The following is a 24,172-nucleotide window of genomic DNA, read 5'->3' on the forward strand; positions in this document are numbered from 1 at the left end:
GACCACCCCTCTACAACTTTCTTCTTTTCTCTTATTTGTTTTACAAATTTTCTAACCCTTGACCCTTTGAAAAGACTTTCATAGGATTCATACATAGGACTTAACCTTATGAAAATTCTACTACTTATTGCCTATTCTAAATAAATATACAATTCATGCAAAAAGTAACAAATAAAGAAGAGACAAAAAAATAGATTTTTTGGGGTTTTTGTTTGATATGATTATATTTGTAAAGTAAACTACCTACATATCCTCAAAAGAGGAATCAAGCCATCTATAGCACCTATTTTGTGTTTTTTTGTGGCTCATATACTTGATGGAGTGCATAAACAAGGAAAGAAAACATATTTGAAACCACTTGTGCAAGAAAGCAGAATTCCAGAATTTCAAGGCATGGTTAGTGGCAAAAGGGTACTCACAAAAAAAGGGAATCGATTATGATGAAATCTTTTTACCTATGGTCCAACACACTTCTATTAGGGTAGTGTTGGGGTTAGTAGCTCATTATAATCTGCATTTAGAACAAATGGATGTGAAGATGGCATTTCTTCATAATGACTTGGAGGAACAGATTTATATGGTATAATCGGAGGGATTCAGTGAACCAGGGAAAGAACACTTAGTTTGCAAGTTGAAGAAATCTTTTTATGGGCCGAAACAGTCCCTAAGGCAATGGTATAAAATATTTGATTTCTATATGATCAAGATTAGCTACAGAAGATGAGAGTATAATTGTTATGTATGTGAATAAACTTGATGATGATTCTCTTATTTTCTTGTTGTTGTATGTCGATCACATCTTAATAGTTGCAAAAGATTTAACTAAGATAAATCAGTTAAAGGAACTATTCCTTAAAGAGTTTGACATAAAAGATCTTGGACTAGCCAAGAGGATACTTGGGATGGAGATTGGCTAAGATAGAACTGCAAGGAGATTGTGGTTATCTAAGGTCGGTTATGTGGAGAAGGTGTTCAAAAGGTTCAGCATAGCTGATGCTAAACCGGTATGTACACCTTTAGCGAGTCATTTTAAATTGTCTACTAATGAATGGATAGTCCCCTATGCTAGTATTGTGGGGAGTTTAATGTGTTTAATGGTGTGTACAAGACTAGACTTAGTACATGCAGTGAGTGTGACAAGTAAGTTTCTTTCCAATCTGGGTAGATAGCACTAGGAAGCTATCAAATGAATTTTCAGATACTTACAGGGTGCTTCTAGTTATGGCATCGTGTTTGGAAAGCAATAGGATAGTCATTCAGTTGTGGGGTTTATTGATGCTGATTATGCAGGGGATATAGATGACAGAAGGTCTATAACAGGTTATGTCTTTACCCTTGTGGGAGGACCTATATGTTAGAGGTCCATGGTACAATATTTGGTGGCATTATTTACAACTGAATATGAATATATGGCAGTTGCCGAAACTGCAAAGGAAGCCTTATGGCTTACCTGTTTGGTCAAAGAGTTGGGTATACAACAAAATTGGGTTGTGCTACGTTGTGACAGCTAGAGCGCTATCTACTTAGAGAATAATCAAGTGTACCATGTTAGAACTAAGCATATTGATGTAAGGTTCCACAAGGCCCAGGAATTGATTACTTCAGGTGAACTTATATTGGAGAAGGTTCATACATTAGAAAAAGTAGTAGACATTTTGACAAAACTAGTTATTATTGAAAAGTTGAAGTATTGCTTGGACTTACTTCATGTCTCCAAGTACTACAAGAGAGATAGACCCAACCTAACGTTCCAGAGTCAAGGTGGAGCAAATGAGATATGTTTTCATATTCTCCTGATGGGTGTATACTCGCCAAGGTGGAGATTATTGAATTTTGTGTGACTCATATACTTGATGGAGTGCATAAACAAGGAAAGAAAACATATTTGAAATCACTTGTGTAGGGGAGCAGCAGTAATCAGTCGACTGATTTGCTCGAGGCTGCAAGGATGATTTCAAAATTTGAAAGTGAACATTAATACGGTTGGGTGTTTGGAGAGAAGCCTCTGAAGTGTTTATAAATATACCATTCTAGGTATATTCTGAGTGAGGGAGATCATTGTATTGTATTGTATTGTATTGTATGGTGTACATTGTGATTCTTATAATGAAAACCTTTGTCGATTGCTCCCGTGGATGTAGGCTTTGCCAAACCATGTAAATCTTTATTTGGATTGTTATTGCTTTTAAATATACTCTGTGTGTGTGTGTGTGTGTTCTATTTTGGTTTTTCATTGTTCGTTGTGTTTAAATTCTGCTATGCAATTCATAGTTCATTCACAACAACCTAAAAAAAATTTCAATTTTAATTATAAAAATATTTTTTTGGGTTATTTTATGAGAAATATTGATTTTGAATTATTTGATTTCTTTAGGAGAAAAACAATAGAATCCAATTTGAAAACATTGATTTTACCTTTTAGAAAAGAAACTTTTTTTAATTCATTCAATAGTCACATCATGAATGATTTATTAAAGAGCTAAATTTTCTAAAAAGAAAACTTTAGCTTCTTTGGAAGGAAAATTAAAAAACCTAATTTGAAAATGTGTGAATTTTTTTTTGTGAGAGAACCACAAACCCACCATAACATATTGTTTAGAAAAGATTTGGTAAAGATCTAAATACCAAATTATGGATGTGTGCTCTAAATATAGTTGAAAATTTTACTAAAAACATGAAAACTATGTACAATTTATATTTCATTTGTTGATGAAAATTTGATTTTTTTTTTTTTTGTGTAGAAATTATTAAAACCTTTATTAAGCTAGCATCCAAATTCAATCAAATATACTCTACTAAGTGTAAAGACTTAAAAATACTTGAAATTTTGGAGAAAATCAAGCAAATGAGCAAAAAGATAGCACTCTCAAAATTTAGTGACCACTTGTACATGGCGTTTGATTGCTTAGTAGCTAATCACTACTCTTTCAAAAAGGCAAGAGGCAGTTGATCGCTAGGTAAACTAGTCAACTGTCTTCAAGAAAATTTCCATAAAACATGCTATTTTATTTCTTTTTACCTTTGAACATGCTCTTTTCTATGCAATTAAGTAAAAGCGTATTTGACCACTTCTAACATGCATTATTGACATGAATTAATATAGAAATCATGAAGCATTGAATATGAACATTCAAAGAAATATCAACATGCATAACATACCAAGATCGATAAAACAAGTGAAAATTAATAAAGTAGAGGGTTAGATACTAATATTATTAAAAAATAATCCTATGTAGATCAAATGCAAGATACTCTTATTTTAGTTCACTCCCCAAATTAGATTATAAATTCAAAATGGAAAAGTCAAAAGTGAAACCAAGAGACAAGGGTAGATTAGATCTAAATAATTGAAAATTTGATGAACTTATACAAGTTCCAAGGTTAAGGGTTTGCTCGTTTCTAACCATCCATGGTAAATTCATGTTTCATTTTGGTGCACATGAAATTGGAAGGTTCTATGAGATTTTAAAGTGATGTTTTGAGATTAAAAACAATATTAGGGTGTTTGGGTGGAAATAAAATAAAAGAGAAGATGTAGCAAAGGCGATAAAGTAAGAAAGAAAGAGAGAAAATTACAGAGGAAGAGAGAGAGTGAGGAGAGAGAAAAAGAAGAACAAAAAAAAAAAAAACAAAAAACAAAAAGAGAGTGAAGAGAGCATGTAGATAAGAATAAAGAAAACAAAGAGAGTGGATAGATGGAAGATAGAGAAGAGCAATGATAGAGCTTGACCCTGCCCCCTTTTTATGTGCATAAGATATAGAAGAAAAAACGGTTTGTTTAGGTTATTGACATGTGGTGCATACCACATGTCGACATTTGATTCATACTTCAATTTTTTATTCCTACCCATTTTATTTGTTGACCTTATGGGTCATATCCCATTTTGATTTTGATAAATAGCTTTGTATTTTACCTATACTCTGAGTTTGTATACAGGTTCATTCTTACATCGTATGGTGGCATATGGAGATACAAGGGAAATGGAGACCAAATTGTTTTTATTTGTATTTAATATTTTAATCATTTTGGGTCTATCATAATTATTGGTCTGTAATAATTAATGCATTGCATGCATGGTAGGACTATTAGCTCAATGACCTTAGATCGACCCTAGGTCCTTATACATCACTTGAAAAATTCCCTTTAACTCACAAGTCATATCTATGCAAATAGGGGTAAAATTTAAGAAAAAATAGTACTTATCTTGAAGTTTGAAAGGGCTTCAGCCAACTGAACTCAGCACGTTAAAAATGTCTCAGTCGACTGAATAGGTAAAAAGTCAATGAGTTGACTTGGCTCGGGCAACTGGTTAAAAATGAACGTATTGTTCACGGTCGATCAAACATAAAAGTTGACACTTTTTACCTTCCTTGATCGCTGTTAGCTTTACCGTGATCCCAAGAGGGGGGTGAATTGGTATTTTTAAATTTTACCTTCTAAGTATTCCTCCTAGCAGCAGTATGTTCACAAGCCTAGGGTCAATCTAGTGCAAATGATGTAAATGTGCCAGAGATCAGATGAAGCAGTTTAAACAATCACACAAGTATCAGAAAGCAGTAAAGAGAAGATGACACGCGGATATGTTATCGAGGTTCGGCCAACCGCCTACGTCCCCGCCTTGGCTAACCAGCACAAGGATTATCACAATACCTTGCTCACTTAAACGGGTGGAGCGTCACCTATACAAACCAGGTCAAATTACCACAGGGCTGACCTCAACCTTAACCAGGTCAATTAGCGGGGCTGACCTCAACCTTTACACCAATCCTTACCGGGCTGGATTACCGCCCCCTCAGGCCACGCCTGGAATCTCTCAGATATACAATCAAAGGTACAATACAATTGTGCTTTCAAGTAAAGCAGATATGTACCACAAATGCGCACAAACACAAACACCACAAGTGATTTAAAATGTAAGCTCTGTGTGGTCTAAATATGTCAATCTCTCAACTATGTTTTCTATCAGTGTAACACGTACGTGAGAGTGTCAATAATAATCTGTGCACTTCAAAATATTCAGTCAAGAGTGTTCACACAGAATACCAAGCAAGCCTCAATATTATCAATCAATAGAATGCGTATGTGCTTGTATTGCAAAGTAGATAATCTTTGTTTTCGGTAAATGATATATATTTATAAAACTTGTACAAACAATACCACAAAGATTTATATATCACACACACACGAATATCCTTTCCCAAATATATCAATATGAACACCACAAGATATTCAAATATGTTTGAAAGTATTTTTGCAATCTCCAAACAAAAATGAACTTCCTAAGATATTGCAACTAGAGTGCAATACTTGGGATGTCACAAAGAGTCTTTCTTAGGGCAGGCTTATTGGCAAAGCCTCCTAAGAAAACTTAGGTTATGCTCTCAAAAATCGATTCAAATACACAGCAATATGAAGAGCTAACCAAAAATAAAAGACTCAATACACTTACAAATGTTTGGATAGATGAAGAGTGTAAGCTTGAGTAGGTTTTCAAAATAATGTAAGTAGTAGGAGGCAAATATGAGTATTTGGCTTGAGAGAAAATTTTTCTTAATTTATTTGCTAATCCGTGCTTAATCCACCAAATGAAGGAGTATATATAGACGTACCAAGAATTTTGACCGTTGGGGACTTATTAGGAATTTTCAGAAAAGTTTAATGACACTTAAGAAAATTTAACCCTGTTTAAAAAATTTAATCGCGGTAAAAAAATCAGGGCAACCCGAGAGGTCCGGTCGACCAAAAGTGGTTCGGTCGACCGGGACTCAAGTAGCTCGGTCGACCGGGGGAATTTTGAACTAAGGGATCGGTCGACTGGGCAGGGCGATTTTTCAATATTCCGAGGTTCGGTCGACCGGACACTTTTTGAACTACATGGCTCGGTCGACCGGACCGCTGGGAATTTTCCCGAGACCCTTCGGTCGACCAAGTTGTTGACGAACAAAAATGGTCGGTCGACCGGGAGGTCAAACTGTTGACCCCAAGGAGGTTCGGTCGACCGAGGTCAAATGACCTATAAGTGCTCGGTCGACCGGGCTTGGGTCAAACAGTTGACCCGGACCGGTTTCGGTCGACCGGGCCAAATTGAACTGAGTTGGCCGGTCGACCGAAAGTGCACCAAGTGTGCATTTCGGTCCCTTCTTGCAACATTCAAACCCTATTCAAGTGCCTATTACATACAAGTGCAAAGGTGAGTGTCCTAAGGTCACTTGGGGTCCAATTTTGAAGACACCGAAAAAGTCCGGTGTCGGTCGACCGAAGGTACACCCTAAGATCTTTCTATGGTTCGGTTTGAGCTTACAAAGTAAATCATTCATGTGATGTGTGTGAGCTTATTACAATCCAGTACCCTAATTACTATTACAGACAGCCTAATTACTATTACAGACAAAATTCACTTAGAGATATTACAATTGGGAATATGAAATTGTCTTCAAGCTTTCACGTGCCCTTGAATGTATGTTAGTATAAACCTACACATGAACTGGATATTTATTAAATACAATTGAGTTTGTCATTATCAAAACCAAGGTGTGACCTATAAGGTCAACAATCGCCCAAACTCTAAGTTCAAAATCACCCCAGGCGACCGAATTATGAAGTTTGGTAGACCGAACAGTTCATTAGTTGGCCAAACCTTGATCTTTTGGAAAATTGCCTTGGCCCAACCACCCAAAGTTTCCCTCGGGCACCCGGACTTGAAAAAGTAACTTTTCTATCTATGTCTATTCAGGCAACCGCCCCTAAGGACAGGGCGACCGAAACTCTCGGGTTGCCACATTTTTTTCGTGGGTAATTAAGGTTAATTGAGGTTAAAAATTGATTAAACATTTTTAATAATTCCCTTTGTGTCCAAACGGTTATATTTTTGTTAGAGGCTGTATATATACCTTCATTTGAAAAATTTAGACTATGATTAGAGCCTTGATTAACAAAAATTCTCTCTCAAATTCCTTGAGCTATACATTCCCATTCAAGCTTATATACTCCACCCATTCTCATTCCTTTCTATAAACAACTTTGGTGAGAGTATTTTAAGATAACCTACACTGCCACTACTGGTGAGAGTATTTTGAGATAACCTACATTGCCACTACAAGCTTACACTCTCATTTGTGTTTATTGATTTTGTGATTTTAGTGAGAGTAAGCCAAAAGTTTTCCCCGTGATTTAATCAATAAATTTATTTCGTGGGGAAACTTTCATAAGCTTGTGAGTCTTTGTATTCTTATTGCAATACTCAAGAGCTTGTCTTTTGTTATGAAGAAAATATTTTCGACAAGCTGGTTTTCAAAATATCTCGTATGCTTATCTTTTGAAAAACATTTATGAGATTTTTGCTTGGGTATTTTAGATCTTTGATATTAAACATGGTGATTGATATTGTTATTTTGAATCAAAGATCCCTGCACATACACTCTCACACTGTGATTGCTTTACTTGCATTATCTTGAGAGTAGTTATATATAATCTTCATCGAGCTTATAATATCCTATCATATTGAAGTGCATTGGTTATACTGGTGCAAATCTACATATTGGAGAAGCATGCATATTGTACACGAAATTTGTGTTTCATTATATGTTGTGTTCCAGGCGTGGCTTGAAGGAGTGTTAATCTAGCCCGTAAAGATTGGCTGTAAAGGTGGTCAGCCCTAGAAATTTGACTTAGTATTGTATATGATGTCGCTCCACCCATTAAGTGAACTTTAGTGGAATCCTCAGGCTTGCGAGCTAGAGGCGGGGACTGTGATGACCTCAATGTATGAAATAAAAAAATTAAAAATAAATAAATAAATTATAAAGAAATAATTAATTATTATTAATTTAATAATATAATATAATATAATCATATAAGTTTATTATTATTATTATTATTATTATTATTATTATTATTATTATTATTATTATATATATACCTTTAGGATCCTTCCTAAAGGAAGGAAGGAAAAAAAAAAAGAAAAAAAAAAAAAAAAGTTCCTAAGACCCCCCTAAGAACGTAATCTCTCTCTCTCTCTCTGCACTCTCTCCGTCTCACTCGTGCCTTCTCTCTCTCCCACCTAGATTTTCAGGCCAAACAAGCACCGATTGGAGAATGAAAAATATTGCTGGGTTCCATTCTCTACCACCGCCATTTCTACCGGAGTGGATTTGTCGTAGGAGCGACATCGGCAAATTTCTTGAGGTAAGGTAAATTCTCACTCTTACCTCATTTTTTCTTAAATCTTAAGCCAAATTGACAATCGGACACCACCACAAAAATCTAGAGATGATTCTCTATAAGTCTAGCGAAGTAGATTACTCGTGGGGTCGTCATAGGCATAGCCCCAAAACTAGGATAAGGGGATTATTTAGAGATTAAATGTTATTTATTTAATTTATATTTGGAACTGTTAGAATATTGGACATTCAGGGGTTGAACTAGGGTTACTAAAATCAAGGTTCGGGTGAGCGCCGTGGGTATGATTTCGGAATCCCTGCAGGTGTAGTTCAGGAAACGAGGTAAGAAAAATAAATTATAGCAGTAATTTGTGATTATTGATTGAATAATTTTGTGAAAATTAAAGTTACAGTATTTTCCCAGAAAACTAGTATGCTATAAGTATCAAATGAAATTGTGTGGCATATGACAAATACTAAAATGTGTTATATGATGTTGTGTATTTTTCCTGAGAAATGATGAAATATGAAAGTACTGGTATGTGTACTAGGAAATAATAAAATGTGACGTATATATGTGAGTAGAATGATTTCTATGAAAACAAAAAAGTATGAATACTGATTTAATCATGTTGAGAAATATTGAAAAACGTGAAATGAGTTATATGCTAGCATAAGAATGAAATGAATGTTGAAATGAGAACAATGAAAGGGGAATACTGAACTATGAGTTCTGAATTATGAATATGGAAATGGGAAATATTGCAATGTAAAATTCTACAATATGAATATTGAATTGTGAGAATTGAAATGTGAAATTTTGAAATGTGTATATTGAAATATAAATATTGAAATGTGATTGATGAAATGCCAATACCACGTAATGATTGGGGGTATATGGTAATGATAACCTTGATGGATGGTTATGGAAACCCTAATGATGCGTTGTGATATTGAGCACGATATCGTTGCTAGTGGTAATAGTGGAACCACACGGACTTTTGGAGCGTGTGGCATGGCAGTCGACTGAGCTGTTTAGTAGAATTATTGTACCCCCTGAGTACGGACCAGGGTTATAGGCCGGCCAGTCACACCACAGACGTGGAACATATGATTTGATATTTTGATCTAACCAAGTCGGCCAACTGTGGTTAGATCTAGCCGTCGGGCCATATAACCCTGACCATGGGGGGAAGTATGGCGTGGAAAAGAGATCCTCAGAGCAGCCATGTGTTACAGATGCGATATTGGTACTAGGTATCGAGGATACTCATGTTTTGGATAGTGAAATGGAAATAGAAATGGAAAGTGAAAGAATGATAAAGATGGGCTTAAATGAGAAATGAAAGAAATAATGGAAAATGAGAAATAGAGAATGATGAAATTAAGAAATGAATTCGTGTGAGTTAATAACATAAATAATTAAGGCAAAGTAAAACTCTCCACCTAAAGGCTTACTGAGTAAGGTGAGTGCCTTGATGGGTAATAGTTGTAGCCGAACCCGAGTTAATCGGGTAAGGTTACAAACAATATCGGAGCAGAGGGGAGCGGCATGTATGGGCGTGCAATCTCCCCTATCCTCAGAAACTTTGCTAATAAATATGGGTCGTATATGAATGAACTTGAGAAATGGTTTTAAGGCTTATAAAATCTTGTGTTTTATATCTATATGATTATGAGCAGATATATATATATATATATATATATCAATGTATTTTCTTAGATGAATTGATGATTTAAAAAGTAAAATGCGTTATAAATGAACCCATATTGTCATACTCTATAAATAATTTATTTCGTCTTATTGAGATGTGTCTCACCCAAATTATCTAAACTTTTTAAGGAACAGAGATAGAAAAGGTAATAGAACTTTGAGATGATAAGGAGTTGGGACCCTGATATACAGGATGAGTTTTTGGACTAGGGAGGTGTGATTTCACTCGGGTTGTATTGTTTTTGGGTATGAGATAGAAATGTATATATATGGATATTGATACTCTGGGTGTTGTATTCTGGATTGTATGTATGTTATGTCTTCTGTTGTTAGGTTAATATAAATAAAATGCTTGTATACCCGGTACCTAATGCGAGTCAGGTCATGTGAGTGGTATCAGAATTGTTGACGTGGCCGATGTGATGTTTGACGTGTATGATTTAATCATTATTGATGATTTTAAAAAATGGTATGAAAAATTGGGGTGTCATAGTTTGGTATTAGAGCCTAGGTTTCTAGGTTATGCAAACCTTAGTAAACGACAGAATACAATACGAGAGTATCGGATGAATTTTGAGGAAAATAGGAGATGAGTAGATTGGAAAACGAGTTAATTATTGTTAGAGGATGAGATGAGAATTTAGGGTTCTATCTTGCAGCCTAGAGGCAGGAATACCGGGATTGTTTATGTGATTTTCCTAGGGTGACGATTTCAGGAAAACCATGGTTACTATCGCTGAGACAAAATTTATATGAGCAAGTGGTAGGCTTCCGAGCTCATACCTTCTTAGACACAGTTGACAGAGCTGCAGTGATTGAGAATGGCTTGTAGAGAGGCGCTACAACACAGAGCTAGGGAAAGAGGCCTGTGCCTTCAGAGTTTCAGGCAGGTTCCAGTTGAGAGCCGTGGAGGAGACATGATAGCAAAGGGGGACGATGACAGGGAGGAGGAGAAAGAGCAGTACAAGGCAAACAGATGCCCTTTTCTTGCCTTATATGCTTCTAAAGACACCTGGGAGAGCGTCGGGTGAGGGACATTGTCTGTTATCGGTGCCATCAACCTAGACATATGGCAAGAAACTTCCAGGCACCGCTAGTGATAACCGTTGCTCCTTGATCATATAAAGGAGGCTATCAAGCACCTCAAGGCAGGCAGCAGAGGAATACTGCTTCGACGCAAGTTTATGCACTGACGCCGGAAGATGTTGATGCAGCAAGAGATGTGGTGACAAGTACTGTTTCAATATTATCATTTAAAGGTACCGCTTTGTTTGATTCTGGGGTGACTCATTCTTTTATCGCGTGGGAATATGTTAAGTTGTGTGGTTTGAACCTCAGAAGTTAGATGTTAGCTTGTCTATCGCTATGCCGAATGGGGCTGTAAGGATATAAAGAAAGGTACTTAGGGATTGTCCAATGGGTATTCAAGGGAGGTCTTTGTCAGCTAATCTGGTGGTTTTAGAGATGCATGGGATTGAGGTAATCTTGGGGATGGACTGGTTAGCCACCCACTATGCCAACGTTGACTACCATCAGAGAGATGTAGTGTTCAGACCTCCAGAGGGAGAGGAGTACATATTTGTGGGATCATGTGTGTGCACCCCACCTCAGTTACTATCCGCCATTCAGGTGAGGAGATTGTTGCTAGAAGGTTGTCAAGGATATGTGGTGTGACGCCCCGATATTTCATACCATTTTTTTCCCTATAAAACATATAATCACATATTGGCCACTTCAACCTCTTATACCATAATACATAACCTAACCCGAAGAGGGTACCGGGTACACAGTCATTATCATATTCGCAAATCTAATAGTGGAAGTCATTTATATATATACATACCACAGTGAATACACATACCAGAGTACTAATTCATCCATAAATACATGTATAACACATACCCAAAAAGAAACACAAAAAATACTCTAAGGGAATTCTCCATCCCTAGCCCATAACACTCACCTTGTCTACTCAGAATATAAGCTCCCCTCTATCTCAGAGCTCTATCACCAGGTCTATCTCCGTTTCCTAAAATATTTTAAATGTTTGGGTGAGACACATCTCAGTAAGATGGAATAAATTATCTACAGTGTGTGACAGTATAAGTTTCATTATATCATAACATATATTCATTTCATTGATAATATCTTCTGAGAAAATAACCATTTCTACTCATAATCATATAATTATACAACACAAGATTTCAAAAACTTTAATTCTATTACCACATTCATTCGCATGCAATGCATGTTTACTAGCGAAGTTCCCAAGAATAAGGAACACTACTCACCCATAAAAGTAGCTTCCCTCTGCCCTAATATTGTTTGTATCGTTGCCCAAATAACTTGGGTGCGGATACAACTGAAATTTATCAGGGCACTCACCTTATTCAGTAAGCCCTCAGACGGAGTGTTTTACTTCACCTAAATTATTTATATTATTAACTCATGCTATTTCATTTCTCATTTCCATTCTCATTTTCATTTTATTTCCATTTCCATTTCATTTCCATTTCACATCTAGCTCATGAGTGTCCACAGTAATCATTACACCCATGTCTGTAACTCATAGCTGCCTGGGGATACTTTTTACGCCATGCTTTACTCCATGGTCAAGGTTACTCTCCATACTCTACGCCATGCTTCTCCCTATGGTCGAGGCTGTGCAGTCCGAAGGCTGGACCTAACCGCAGTTGGCCTGCACGGTTAAATTAAAATAAACATACCATATATCCCACGTCTATAGTACGACTGGCTGGCCTATAGCCCTGATCCAGACTCAAGGGGTACAACAACTCAACTAAACAGCTCAGTCGATTGCCACGCCACAAGCTCTAAGAGTCTGTGTGGTTGCCCTATCACCACTAAAGATGGTACCGTGCTCCATATCACAACCCATCATTGAGGTTTCCATAACCATCCATCAGGGTTATCATTACCACATACTCACAATCATTACGTGGTATTGGCTTTTCATCAATCACATTACAGAATTCATATTTCAATATACACATTTCAGATTTTCATATTTCAATTCTCACAATTCAATATTCATATTGCAGAATTTTACATTGCAATATTTCCCATTCTCATATTCTCATTTTCATATATCAGTACTCACATTTCATCATTCTCATTGCGGCATTATCTTTGTAATGTTCACATTTTCGTATTCACATTTCATCTCAATAATAACATGTACATATCTCATTTCACATTATTCAACATTTCTCAATAAAACATTTTCACATTTCATATTTCACCATTTCTCATAAGGTACCCTTTTTAGTACATATCACTTTTCACCACTTTTCCACATTTCAAATCTCATATCTCAATACACCTTTCATAACATCATAATTCTCGATGTAAATTATTCAACTCAATTTCAAATATGCTCAGTATAATTCATATGCCATACAATTTTCATCTGATATTCATATCATAATAAATTTAAGGTAAAATATCATATTCATTTTTCTCATATTTCTCAACCATAATTTTCAGAAAAACCTGCTATAATTTATTCCCCTTACTTGGCTTACTGAGAGGTCCAATAACACTCTAAATTATATGGCTCCTCGGCGTTCGTAGATCAAAAGCCTGAAATTCATTTTCCCCCAAACTATTCAACGCAACCTCCATAATATTAACATTTAATATTCCCTAGGCCCAAAACACTCCAATTTAACAATTAAAGCTAAAATTTAACACCCTTACCTCCGATTTGGAGTGGTGCCCCGGAACCCCAAACTAAAAATCCACTCCACCTAAGTTGTAGAGAATCTTCCTAGGAACCTCGTGGTGGTTCCTGATCATCAATCCAGGCTTTAACGGAGCTGGAATTGAAGAGAGAAGGAAGAGGGGTTCGTAGGGTTTAGAAAGAGAGAGAGAGTTTTGTTTTTTTAATAAAAAAAATAAGCTCACTGAATTTCTTATCTCACTCACTGCAGAGAAAACCATCAACAATTTTATTCACTATTCAAAAAAGTGTCAATGGTTTTGGCTTTAACCCACCCCTTTTCACCATTTTACCTGTTACCTACCCATGGTAAAAAGAAAGCTGTCAACAGTTTTCTATGACCCTCATCAAACTGTCGACAGTTTGGGCTCCCAAACCGAACATCCTCCTTTACTTATTTTTCTTATTATTTAAAATTTCATGGGTCTCTACATTCTCCCCTCTTTATAAAATTTCGTCCTCAAAATTTTCTATTTATCACATTCCCATTCTTAAAGAAAGCACCACCATTTTATTAATTACCCTTATTTATGGCGAAGGAATACCGTGATTACATTTATAGTTCTAGGATATTACAACAACCCAAACAAACTCCCCCAAAACCATTCATAAACAAAATCTAACACTACCTATCCTATACTACATCATTTAAATCAAATCACATACCTCAACCCTATGTCCCACTGAACAGATGTGGGTATCTTTGGTGCATCTACATTCCCAGGAAGCTTCCTCTACTGCATGGTTGCGCCACAGAACTTTTACCAATTGTATGCTTTTTCGTACGCAGCTCTTGCTCTTTCTGATCCAAAATCTGCACTGGCACTTCTTCATAAGACAAAGCATCATTAAGCTCCAGTGCCTCATATCTGATCACATGGGAGGGATCTAGGATGTATTTTCTCAACATGGAAACATGAAATATGTCTTGAATTATAGTCAAAATTGGCGGTAACGCCAACCTGTAGGCAATTGGATCCACTATTTAAAGAATCTAAAATGGTCCAATATACCTAGGGCTCAATTTACCCTTCCACCCAAATCTCATAACTCCTTTCAGCGGTGCCACTCTTAGAAAAACATGATCCCCAATGTCAAACTCTAACTCTCGTCAGTGAGTATCGGCATAACTCTTTTGCCGACTCTATGCTGTTCTGATCGTGTCTCTGATGAGTCTAACTTTATCCTGAGTTATATTAATTCTGGCCCCAAAATCTGATGTGCCCCAATATCATCCCAATATAACGAGGATCGACACCTCCTATCATATAATGCCTTAAATGGTTCATCCCAATGCTGGCCTGATAGCTATTATTATACGCAAACTCAACTAGTTGTATATATCGTATCCAACTGCCTCCAAAGTCCAGCACACATGCACGTAACATATCCTACAATATCTATACCATCCTCTTTGTCTATCCATTAGTCTAAGGATGAAATGATGTGCTAAATGATAATTGAGAACCCATGGCTCCTTGTAAACCCCTCCACAAACGGGATGTGAACCGTGGGTCTTGGTCTAAAACTATGGACACTAGCATTTCTTGCACTCTAACTATCTCTTGTATATACAACTCTACTAGTCTGTTAAGGAGTAATTAACTCTGATAGGTAGGAAATAGGCAATCTTCGTCAGTCAATCCATGACTATCCAAATGGCGTCTTACCTTTGCAGTGTCAACGGTAATCCTGTGACAAAATCCATTGCAATATGCTCCCACTTCCACTCAGGAATATATAGCGGCTGCAATGACCCCGACGGTCTCAAATGCTCAGCTTTCACCTGCTAACATGTCAAACACTGTGCTACAAACTCGGCGATCTCTCTTTTCATGCCATTCCACCAAAAAGAGTCTCGAAGATCCCTATACATTTTATTACTACCAGGATGTACCGTATACAAGGATCGGTGGGCTTCCTTCAGAATCACTTTCTTAATCTTAAGGTCAGTAGGTACACACAGCCTAGTACAGAACCTCAAGGCTCCATCATCTCAGATACTAAAATCTACCTCCTAACCATCCTTTACTTCCTCTATAAGCTCTACCAACTCTACATCACTCCTCTGAGCCGCTATAATTCTTTCCTGTAGAGTCGGCTGTAGCACCAGATTGGAAATAAATGCATGATGATCGCCCTCTATGAGTTCTATCCCAAGTCTTTTCAAATCCATCTGGATCGGATGCTGAATCACCACTACAGACACTGATGCACCCACTGATTTCTCTGCTCAAGGCATCAGCTACCACATTAGCCTTTCCTGGGGTGATAACTGATGGTGTAGTCATAATCTTTTATCAGTGCCAACCATCTTCTCTGCCTCATGTTTAATTCTTTCTATGTAAAGAAGTACTTCAAATTCTTACGATCAATGAAAATTTCACACCTACCCCCAAAAAGATAACGTCTCCAAATTTTCAGCGCGTAGACAACCACAGCTAATTCCAAATCATGGATAAGGTAATTATTCTTATATTCTTTCAATTGTCATGAGGCATAAGCTATAACTCTCCCCTGCTGCATCAAAATACAACTGAGCCCTTTATGCGATGCATCACTATAAATCATAAAACCCTATTCACCTGAAGGAATCGTCAACACTGGTGCAGCGATGAGCCGTTGCTTCAACTCTTGGAAGCTCTACTCACATTCATTGGTCTACTCAAATTTCACCCATTTCCTGGTCAATTTAGTTAAAGAACTCGACAATTTAGAAAAACCAACAACAAACTTGCTGTAGTATCCATCCAATCCCAGGAAACTTCTAATTTCCTGCACATTCTTCGATTGTACCAAGTCTACTACCACCTCAATCTTGCTCAGATCTACTAAAATACCATCCTTGGATATCACATGTCCAAGGAAGATAACCTGCTTTAGCCAGAACTCACACTTCTTGAGTTTCGCATACAATCTTCTTTCTCTCAGCACCTGTAGCACTGTCCTCATATGTCCTTTGTGCTCCTTTAGGCTCTTTGAATACACCAACATGTCATTAATGAACACTACTACAAACTAGTCCAGATACTGGTGAAAAACCCTGTCCATCAAATCCATAAACACTATAGGAGCATTTGTCAGTCCAAATGGCATAACTAAGAGTTCGTAATGGTTATACCAAGTTCTGAATGCTATCTTTAGAACATTCTTTGCTCTAGCTTTCACCTAATGATACCAGACAGCAGATCTATCTTTGAGAAAATATGTGTCCCCTGTAGCTGGTCAAACAAATCATCGATGAAAGGATGCGGGTACTTATTCTTGGTAGTCACTTTATTAATTTCTCGGTAGCCGATGCACATTATCATCTACCCATCTTTCTTTTTCAAAAATAATACCGGTGCTCCCCACGGCGACATGCTGGGCCGAATAAGTTTAACAGTTCTGACAGTTGGTCCTTTAATTCTTTTAACTCTATTGGTACCATTTTGTACGGCGCTTTAGAAATCGACGCCATCCCCAGAGCTAGATCAATAGTAAACTTTACCTCACGATCATGAGGTAGTCCCGACAAATCCTAAAAAAAAAAGCATCAGAAAAATCCCTCACTATTGAGATATCCTAAAAAATCAACTCCCTTTCTGATATCTCATTCACATAGGCCACATATCCCTGACAACCCTTTAACAACAATCACCTCCCATGAATGGCAAATAACAACTGTGGTGGAGTGCGCACACAAGACCCCACGAATCTGTACTTCTGTCCTCTTGGAGGTATGAACACTACCTCTCTCTGATAACTATCAATACTGGCGTAGTGGGTAGCTAGCCAATCCATCTCCAGTATCACCTCAAACCCATGCATGTCCAAGACAAACAGATTAACTAATAAAGACCTCCCTTGAATGCATATTGGACAGTTCTCGAGTACCTTTTCACATATTCCCACAGCCCCTGTCGGCGTAGCCACTGACTAACTGACACCTAACTGCTATGTTTCTAATCCATAAAATTTAACAAACTCCTGGGAGATAAAAGAATGAGTCACCCCTGAATCAAATAAAGTAATAGTTGTAAATGATAGAATTGAAAATGTACATGTCACAACATCTCCTACCACCTCAGCATCCCTCGGTGTCACCATGTAAACCCATGTTGGGGCGATATTCCTCCGTTGTCCACCTCGAGGTGCCTGATAACCTCCTTTGGAATGGTCTAAGAATATGTGCAATAGCTAGTGGTGCTCAGTAGTACCTCGCCATATACCCAAGCTGATGGCACTGATAACATATCACCTCCCTGACCCGACACTCTTTCGAGTGTCTCCTATAGCATATGGGACAAAAAGGGGGCATCTATTTGCCTGATACTGCCCAATTTCCCACTACTTGTCTCCGTCCTCCTTTGCTATCCTACCTCCTCCAAGGCCCTTGACTAGACCTTGCCTGAAAATTTGAAGGCACAGACCTCTTCCCTTGACTCTGTGTTGCAACGCCCCTCCGAAAGCCACCCTTAAACACTGTGATTCTACCCACTACCTTTGCAAATGTTTGGGCCCGAAAGCCTATAACCTACTCAAATAGACTCAGTATCAAGCCCTCCTTGAACTTCCTCACTTTCCTTTCCTCATTTATAACCAAATATGGAGAAAACCAATACAACTCAATGAATCTAGCTACATATTGTTGCACTGTCATCAATCCCTATGTCAAGTACAGAAACTTTGCTACCTTCGCACTTTAGACAGTAGTGGGGAAATATCTCTCGAAAAAGATCTCCCTAAAGTGACTCCACATCACCACTACAGGGTCAAGTCTCTACTCCTCTATCAATCTTATTGATCTGCACTAGCATTTTGCCTCCCCTATCAGCTTAAATGTCGCAAACAACACTTTATGCTCATCTATACATGGGAGAACTACCAGCATGTCCTCCATATCCTAGACCTAGTTCTTAGCCATGAATGGGTCAGCTCCTCCAAAGAATGATGGGGGTCTCATATGCATGAACTGCTCAATTGTGCAGCTCCGCTTCCCTATACCTCTAGCCATCTTTGCCATCACCCACTTGGTGACACTATGTAGTACAACATTAGGACCTCTACCACCAATACTGAAAGGCTCTGCATCATCACCCCCAACATGTGCACTACTACTCCCTGGATCCATCCTGCAAATGGTATAAAACTGTTTTAGAAATCTACCAACATGATTCACTAACACACCCAACATACTAAAAAGCATTAGATATTCTGCTATAGACATTTCTCTTAATATACTCAAACCCCATCTAACATTCAATCCTACCACTTAGAAACAAGAACCGAAAATGGTATCCATGGTTTTCCAGAAGTCATCACCCCGGGAAAAAAACAAAAACAATCACGGAACTCCTGCCTCCAGGATGCAAGATGGAACCCTAAATTCCAATCTCATCCTTTAACCACAATTGACTCATATCTCAACAATATCCATTCCTATACTCTGGTAATGTATTCCGCTATTTACTAAAGTTTGTAAAACCTAACAACTTAGGCTCTGATACCAAATAGTGACGCCATGATTTTTCATACCATTTTTTTCCATATAAAACTTATAATCACATATCGACCACGCTAACCTTTGATACCATAATACATAACCCGACCCGAAGAGGGTACCGGGTACACAATCATTATCATAATTGCAAACCTAACAATGAAAGTCATTTATATATATACATACCACAGCGAATACATATACTAGAGTACTAATTCATCCATAAATACATGTCAAACACATTCCCAAAAAGAAACACAAAAATAATCTAGGGGAATTCTTGATCCCTAGCCCATAACACTCACCCTGTCTACTTAGAATATCAGCTCCCCTCTATCTCGAAACTCTATCACCATGTCTATCTCAGTTTCCTGAAATATTTAAATGATTGGGTGAGACACATCTTAGTAAGAAGGAATAAATTATCTATAGTTTGTGGTAGTATGAGTTTCATTATATCATAACATATATTCATTTTAGTGATAATATCTTCTGAGAAAATATGCCATTTCTACTCATAATCATATAAATATACAACACAAGCTTTCAAAAGCTTTAATTCCATTACCACATTCATTCGCATGAAAACCATGTTTACCAGTGAAGTTCCCAAGAATAAGGAAGATTACCCACCCATACAAGTAGCTTCCTTCTGCCCTAATATCATTTGTACCCTTGCCCAAATAACTCGAGTTCGGATACAACTGAAACTTATCAAGACACTCACCTTACTCAGTAAGCCCTTAAGCTAACTATTTTACTTTGCTTAAATTATTTATATTTTTAACTCATGCTATTTCATTTCTCATTTCCATTCTCATTTCATTTTATCTCCATTTCATTTCCATTTCACACCTGGCTCATGAGTGTCCACAGTAATCATTACATCCGCGTCTGTAACTCGGAGCTGCTTGAAGATATTTTCTACACCATGCTTCACCCTATGGTCGAGGTCACTCTCTATACTCTATGCCATGCTTCCCCCGCCCCCCAATGATTGAGGTTGTGCGGTCCAAAGGCTGAACCTAAGAGCGGTTGGCCTACCTGATCAGATCAAAATAAACATACCATATACCCCGCGTCTGTAGTATAACTAGCCGACCAATAGCCCTGATATGGACTCAGGGGGGCACAAAACCTCTACTAAATAGCTCAGTTAACTGCCATGCCACCCGCTTCAATAGTCCGTGTGCTTGCACTATCACCACTAGCAACAGTACCGTGCTTAATATCACAACCCATCATTAGGGTTTCCATAACCATCCATTAAGGTTATCATTACCACATACCCACAATCATTACGCTGTATTGTCATTTAATCAATCACATTACAATATTCATATTTCAATATACACATTTTAGAATTTCACATTTCAATTCTCACAATTCAATATTCATATTACAAAATTTTACATTACAATATTTCCCATTCTCATATTCTCATTTTCATATATCAGTACTCACATTTCACCATTCTCATTGCAACATTATCTTTGTAATGTTCCCATTTTCATATTCACATTTCAATATTCACATTTCATCTCAATAATAACATGTACATATCTCATTTCATGTTATTCAACATTACTCAATAAAACATTTTTCACATTTCCTATTTCACCATTTCTCAGAAGGTACCCTTTTTAGTACATGTCACTTTTCACTACTTTTCCACATTTCAAATCTCATATCTCAATACACCTTTCATAACATCATAGTTCTCGATGTAAATTATTCAACTCAATTTCAATTATGTTTAATATAATTCATATGGCACACAATTTTCATCTGATATTCAAATCATAATAAATTTCAAGTAAAATATCATATTCCCTTTTCTTATATTTCTCAACCCATAATTGTTCATAAAAACTTGCTATAATTTATTCCCCTTACCTGACTTACTGAGAGGTCCACTAACACCCTAAATTATACGCTCTTCAACGTTCGCAGCTCAATAGCCTGAAATTCATTTTCCCCCCAAATTATTCAATGCAACCTACACAATATTAACATTTAATATTCCCTAGGCCCAAAACACTCCAATTTAACAATTAAAGCTAACATTTAAAACCCTTACCTCCAATTTGGAGTGGTACCCCGAAACCCCAAACTGAAAATCTACTCCGCCTAAGTTGCAGAGAATCTTCCTAGGAACCTCATGGTGGTTCCTGATTGTCAATCTGGGCTTTAATGGAGCTGGAATTGAAGAGAGAAGGAAGAGGGGTTCGTAGGGTTTAGAAAGAGAGATATTTTTTATTTTGTTATAAGAAAATGAGCTTGTGAAACTTCTTATCTCGCTCACTGTAGAGAAAATCGTCAACGGTTTTATTCACTGTTCAAAAAACCATCGACAGTTTGAGCTTTAACCTGCCCCTTTTCACTGTTTTACCTATTACCTGCCTGCGGTAAAAAGAAAACCATCACCCATTTTCTATGACCCTCACCAAACCTTTGACAGTTTGGGCTCCCAAACCAAATTTCCTCCTTTTCTTGTTTTAATTATTATTTAAAATTTCTCGAGTCTCTACATGTGGCCTACGTGAAGGTGGTATTAGAAGAGGAGTTGAGGATAGAGGATATCTCAGTAGTGAAGCATGTTCCTGACATTTTCCCCGAGGATTTGTTGAGACTACCTCTTTATCGTAAGGTAGAGTTTATTATTGACTTGGTTGCAAGGACAGCGCCGATTTTGAAGGCGTTGTACAGATTGGCACCGGAAGAGCTGAAATAATTGAAGGAACGGTTGCAAGAACTGTTAGATAAGGGATTTATTCAGCCCAGTGTGTCACCCTAGGGAGCATCGATTTTATTTGTGAAGAAGAAGGATGGGTTGATGAGGATGTGCATTGACTATAAGGAAATAAATAAAGTGACTATCAAGAATGAATACCTGCTTCCTCGTATCGATGATTTGTTTGATCAGTTACCGGGGACACAGATATTCTCAAAGATAGACATACACTCTAGTTACCATCAGGTGAAAGTCAGGGTGGAAGATGTTCCGAAGACAAAATTTAGAACACGATATGGCCACTATGAATTTATGGTTATGCCATTTGGTTTGACCGATGCTCCTCCAGTGTTTATGGATTTGATGAACAAGGTCTTCCATTAGTATTTGGGCTAGTTCGTTGTAGTATTTATTAATGATATACTGGTGTATTTGAAGAGCCTAGAGGAGCATGCGGAATATCAGAGGATAGTGCTTCAGGTGGTGAGAGAAAGGGAGCTATATGTGAAACTCAAGAAGTGCGAGTTCTTGTTGGAAGAGGTTACCTTCCTTGAACACGTTATATCTAGGGATGGTATTTCTATTCATCCAAGTAAGATTAAGGTGGTGGTAGACTGAGGACAACCAAAGAATGTGCAGGAGATTAGGAGTTTCCTAGGATTGGCTTGGTACTATCGCAAGTTTGTTAGGGGTTCTCTAAACTATCAGGCCCTCTGATTAGATTGACCAGGAAAGGCGTGAAATTTAGGTGGTCTAATGAGAGTGAACGAAGCTTTTAGGAGTTGAAGCAGTGACTCATCACTGCATCTGTGTTGACGATTCCTTCAAGAGAAGAGGGTTTCATAATTTATAGTGTTGCATCCCATAAAGGGCTCGGATGTGTGTTGATGCAGTGGGGGAGAGTGATAGCCTATGTCTCACATAAGCTAAAAAAATATGAGAAGAACTACATTACCCATGATTTGGAGTTAGCAGCAGTGGTCTATGAGTTGAAGATTTGGAGACACTATCTTTATGGGGGTAGGTGTGAGATTTTCACTAACCATAAGAGTTTAAAATACTTTTTCACGTAGAAAGAGCTAAATATGAGGCAGAGGAGATGACTGGAGCTGATAAAGGATTATGATTGCACTATCAGCTACCACCCAGGAAAGGCTAATGTGGTCGCTGATGCTTTGAGCTTGAAATCAGTAGATTCATTTGTATCTACAGTGGAGATTCAGCATCTATTCTAGCTGGATCTAGAGAGGCTCAATGTGGAGCTGGTAGAGGGCGATCACTAGGCATTTATTGCTAATTTGGTTTTGTAGCCAACTCTACAAAAGAGAATTAAAGCAACTCAAAGAAATAATGTAGAATTAGTAGAGCTTATGGAGAGGGTATAGGATGGTCAAGAGATAGAGTTCAGCATCTCAGATAATTGAGCCTTGAGGTTCCGTATCAGATTATGTATTCCTGCCAACCTTGACATCAAGAGGGTTATTCTAGAGGAAGCACATCTGTCCTTGTATGCTGTACATCTAGGTAGCACTAAAATATACAGGGATCTTTAAAAAGTCTTTCTGGTGGAGCAACATGAAGAGGGAGATAACCTAGTATATGGATCAGTGTTTGACATGCCAATTGGTGAAAACTAAGCATTAGAGACCGGCGGGATCATTGTAGCCACTCCACATTCCTGAGTGGAAGTGGGAGCATATAGCAATGGATTTTGTCATAGGATTACCACTGGCATTGCATGGACTGGATACTATTTGGGTAGTTATGGATCGACTAACGAACATTGCCCACTTTTTACCAATCAGAGTTAACTATTCCATGGATAGATTGACTAAGTTATATATCCAGGAGATAGTTAGACTCCATGGAGTCCCAGTGTCCATAGTTTTAAATAGAGACCAACGATTCACATCTCATTTTTGGAGGAGTTTGAAAGAGGCCATGGTTTCTCATTTGTCATTCAGCATAGCTTTTCATCCTCAGATAAATGGGCAGACGAAGAGGATGATACGGATTATGGAGGATATGCTGCGAGCATGTGTGGTGGACTTTGGAGGTCGTTGGATGCAGTATTTGCCACTGGTTTAGTTTGCGTATAACAACAGCTACCAAACCAGCATTGGGATGGCACCGTTTGAGGCACTGTATGGCAGGAGGTGTCGATCCTTGTTATACTAGGATGAGATTGGTGAGAGACAGATTTTGGGGCCAGAACTGATACAGTAAACTCAAGATAAAGTCAGACTTATCTGAGATAGGATCGGAATAGCACAGAGTTGGAAGAAGAGTTATGCAGATACTTGCCAGCGAGAATTGGAGTTTGACTCAGGAGATCATGTA

General features: G+C 37.7%; 1 protein-coding gene across 1 annotated transcript; it reads left to right on the forward strand.

The window, feature by feature from the left end:
* The first annotated feature begins 10,695 nt into the window (after positions 1 to 10,695).
* LOC131166722 (uncharacterized) lies at positions 10,696 to 22,450 on the forward strand. Its single transcript, XM_058125297.1, has 4 exons — positions 10,696 to 10,901; positions 11,027 to 11,156; positions 22,025 to 22,204; positions 22,271 to 22,450. The coding sequence occupies exons 1-4, from the start codon at positions 10,696 to 10,698 to the stop codon at positions 22,448 to 22,450; spliced, it is 696 nt and encodes a 231-aa protein (XP_057981280.1).
* The last annotated feature ends 1,722 nt before the right edge of the window (positions 22,451 to 24,172 follow it).

The sequence above is a fragment of the Malania oleifera genome, chromosome 10, assembly GCF_029873635.1.
Source record: "Malania oleifera isolate guangnan ecotype guangnan chromosome 10, ASM2987363v1, whole genome shotgun sequence".
Lineage (NCBI taxonomy): Eukaryota > Viridiplantae > Streptophyta > Magnoliopsida > Santalales > Ximeniaceae > Malania > Malania oleifera.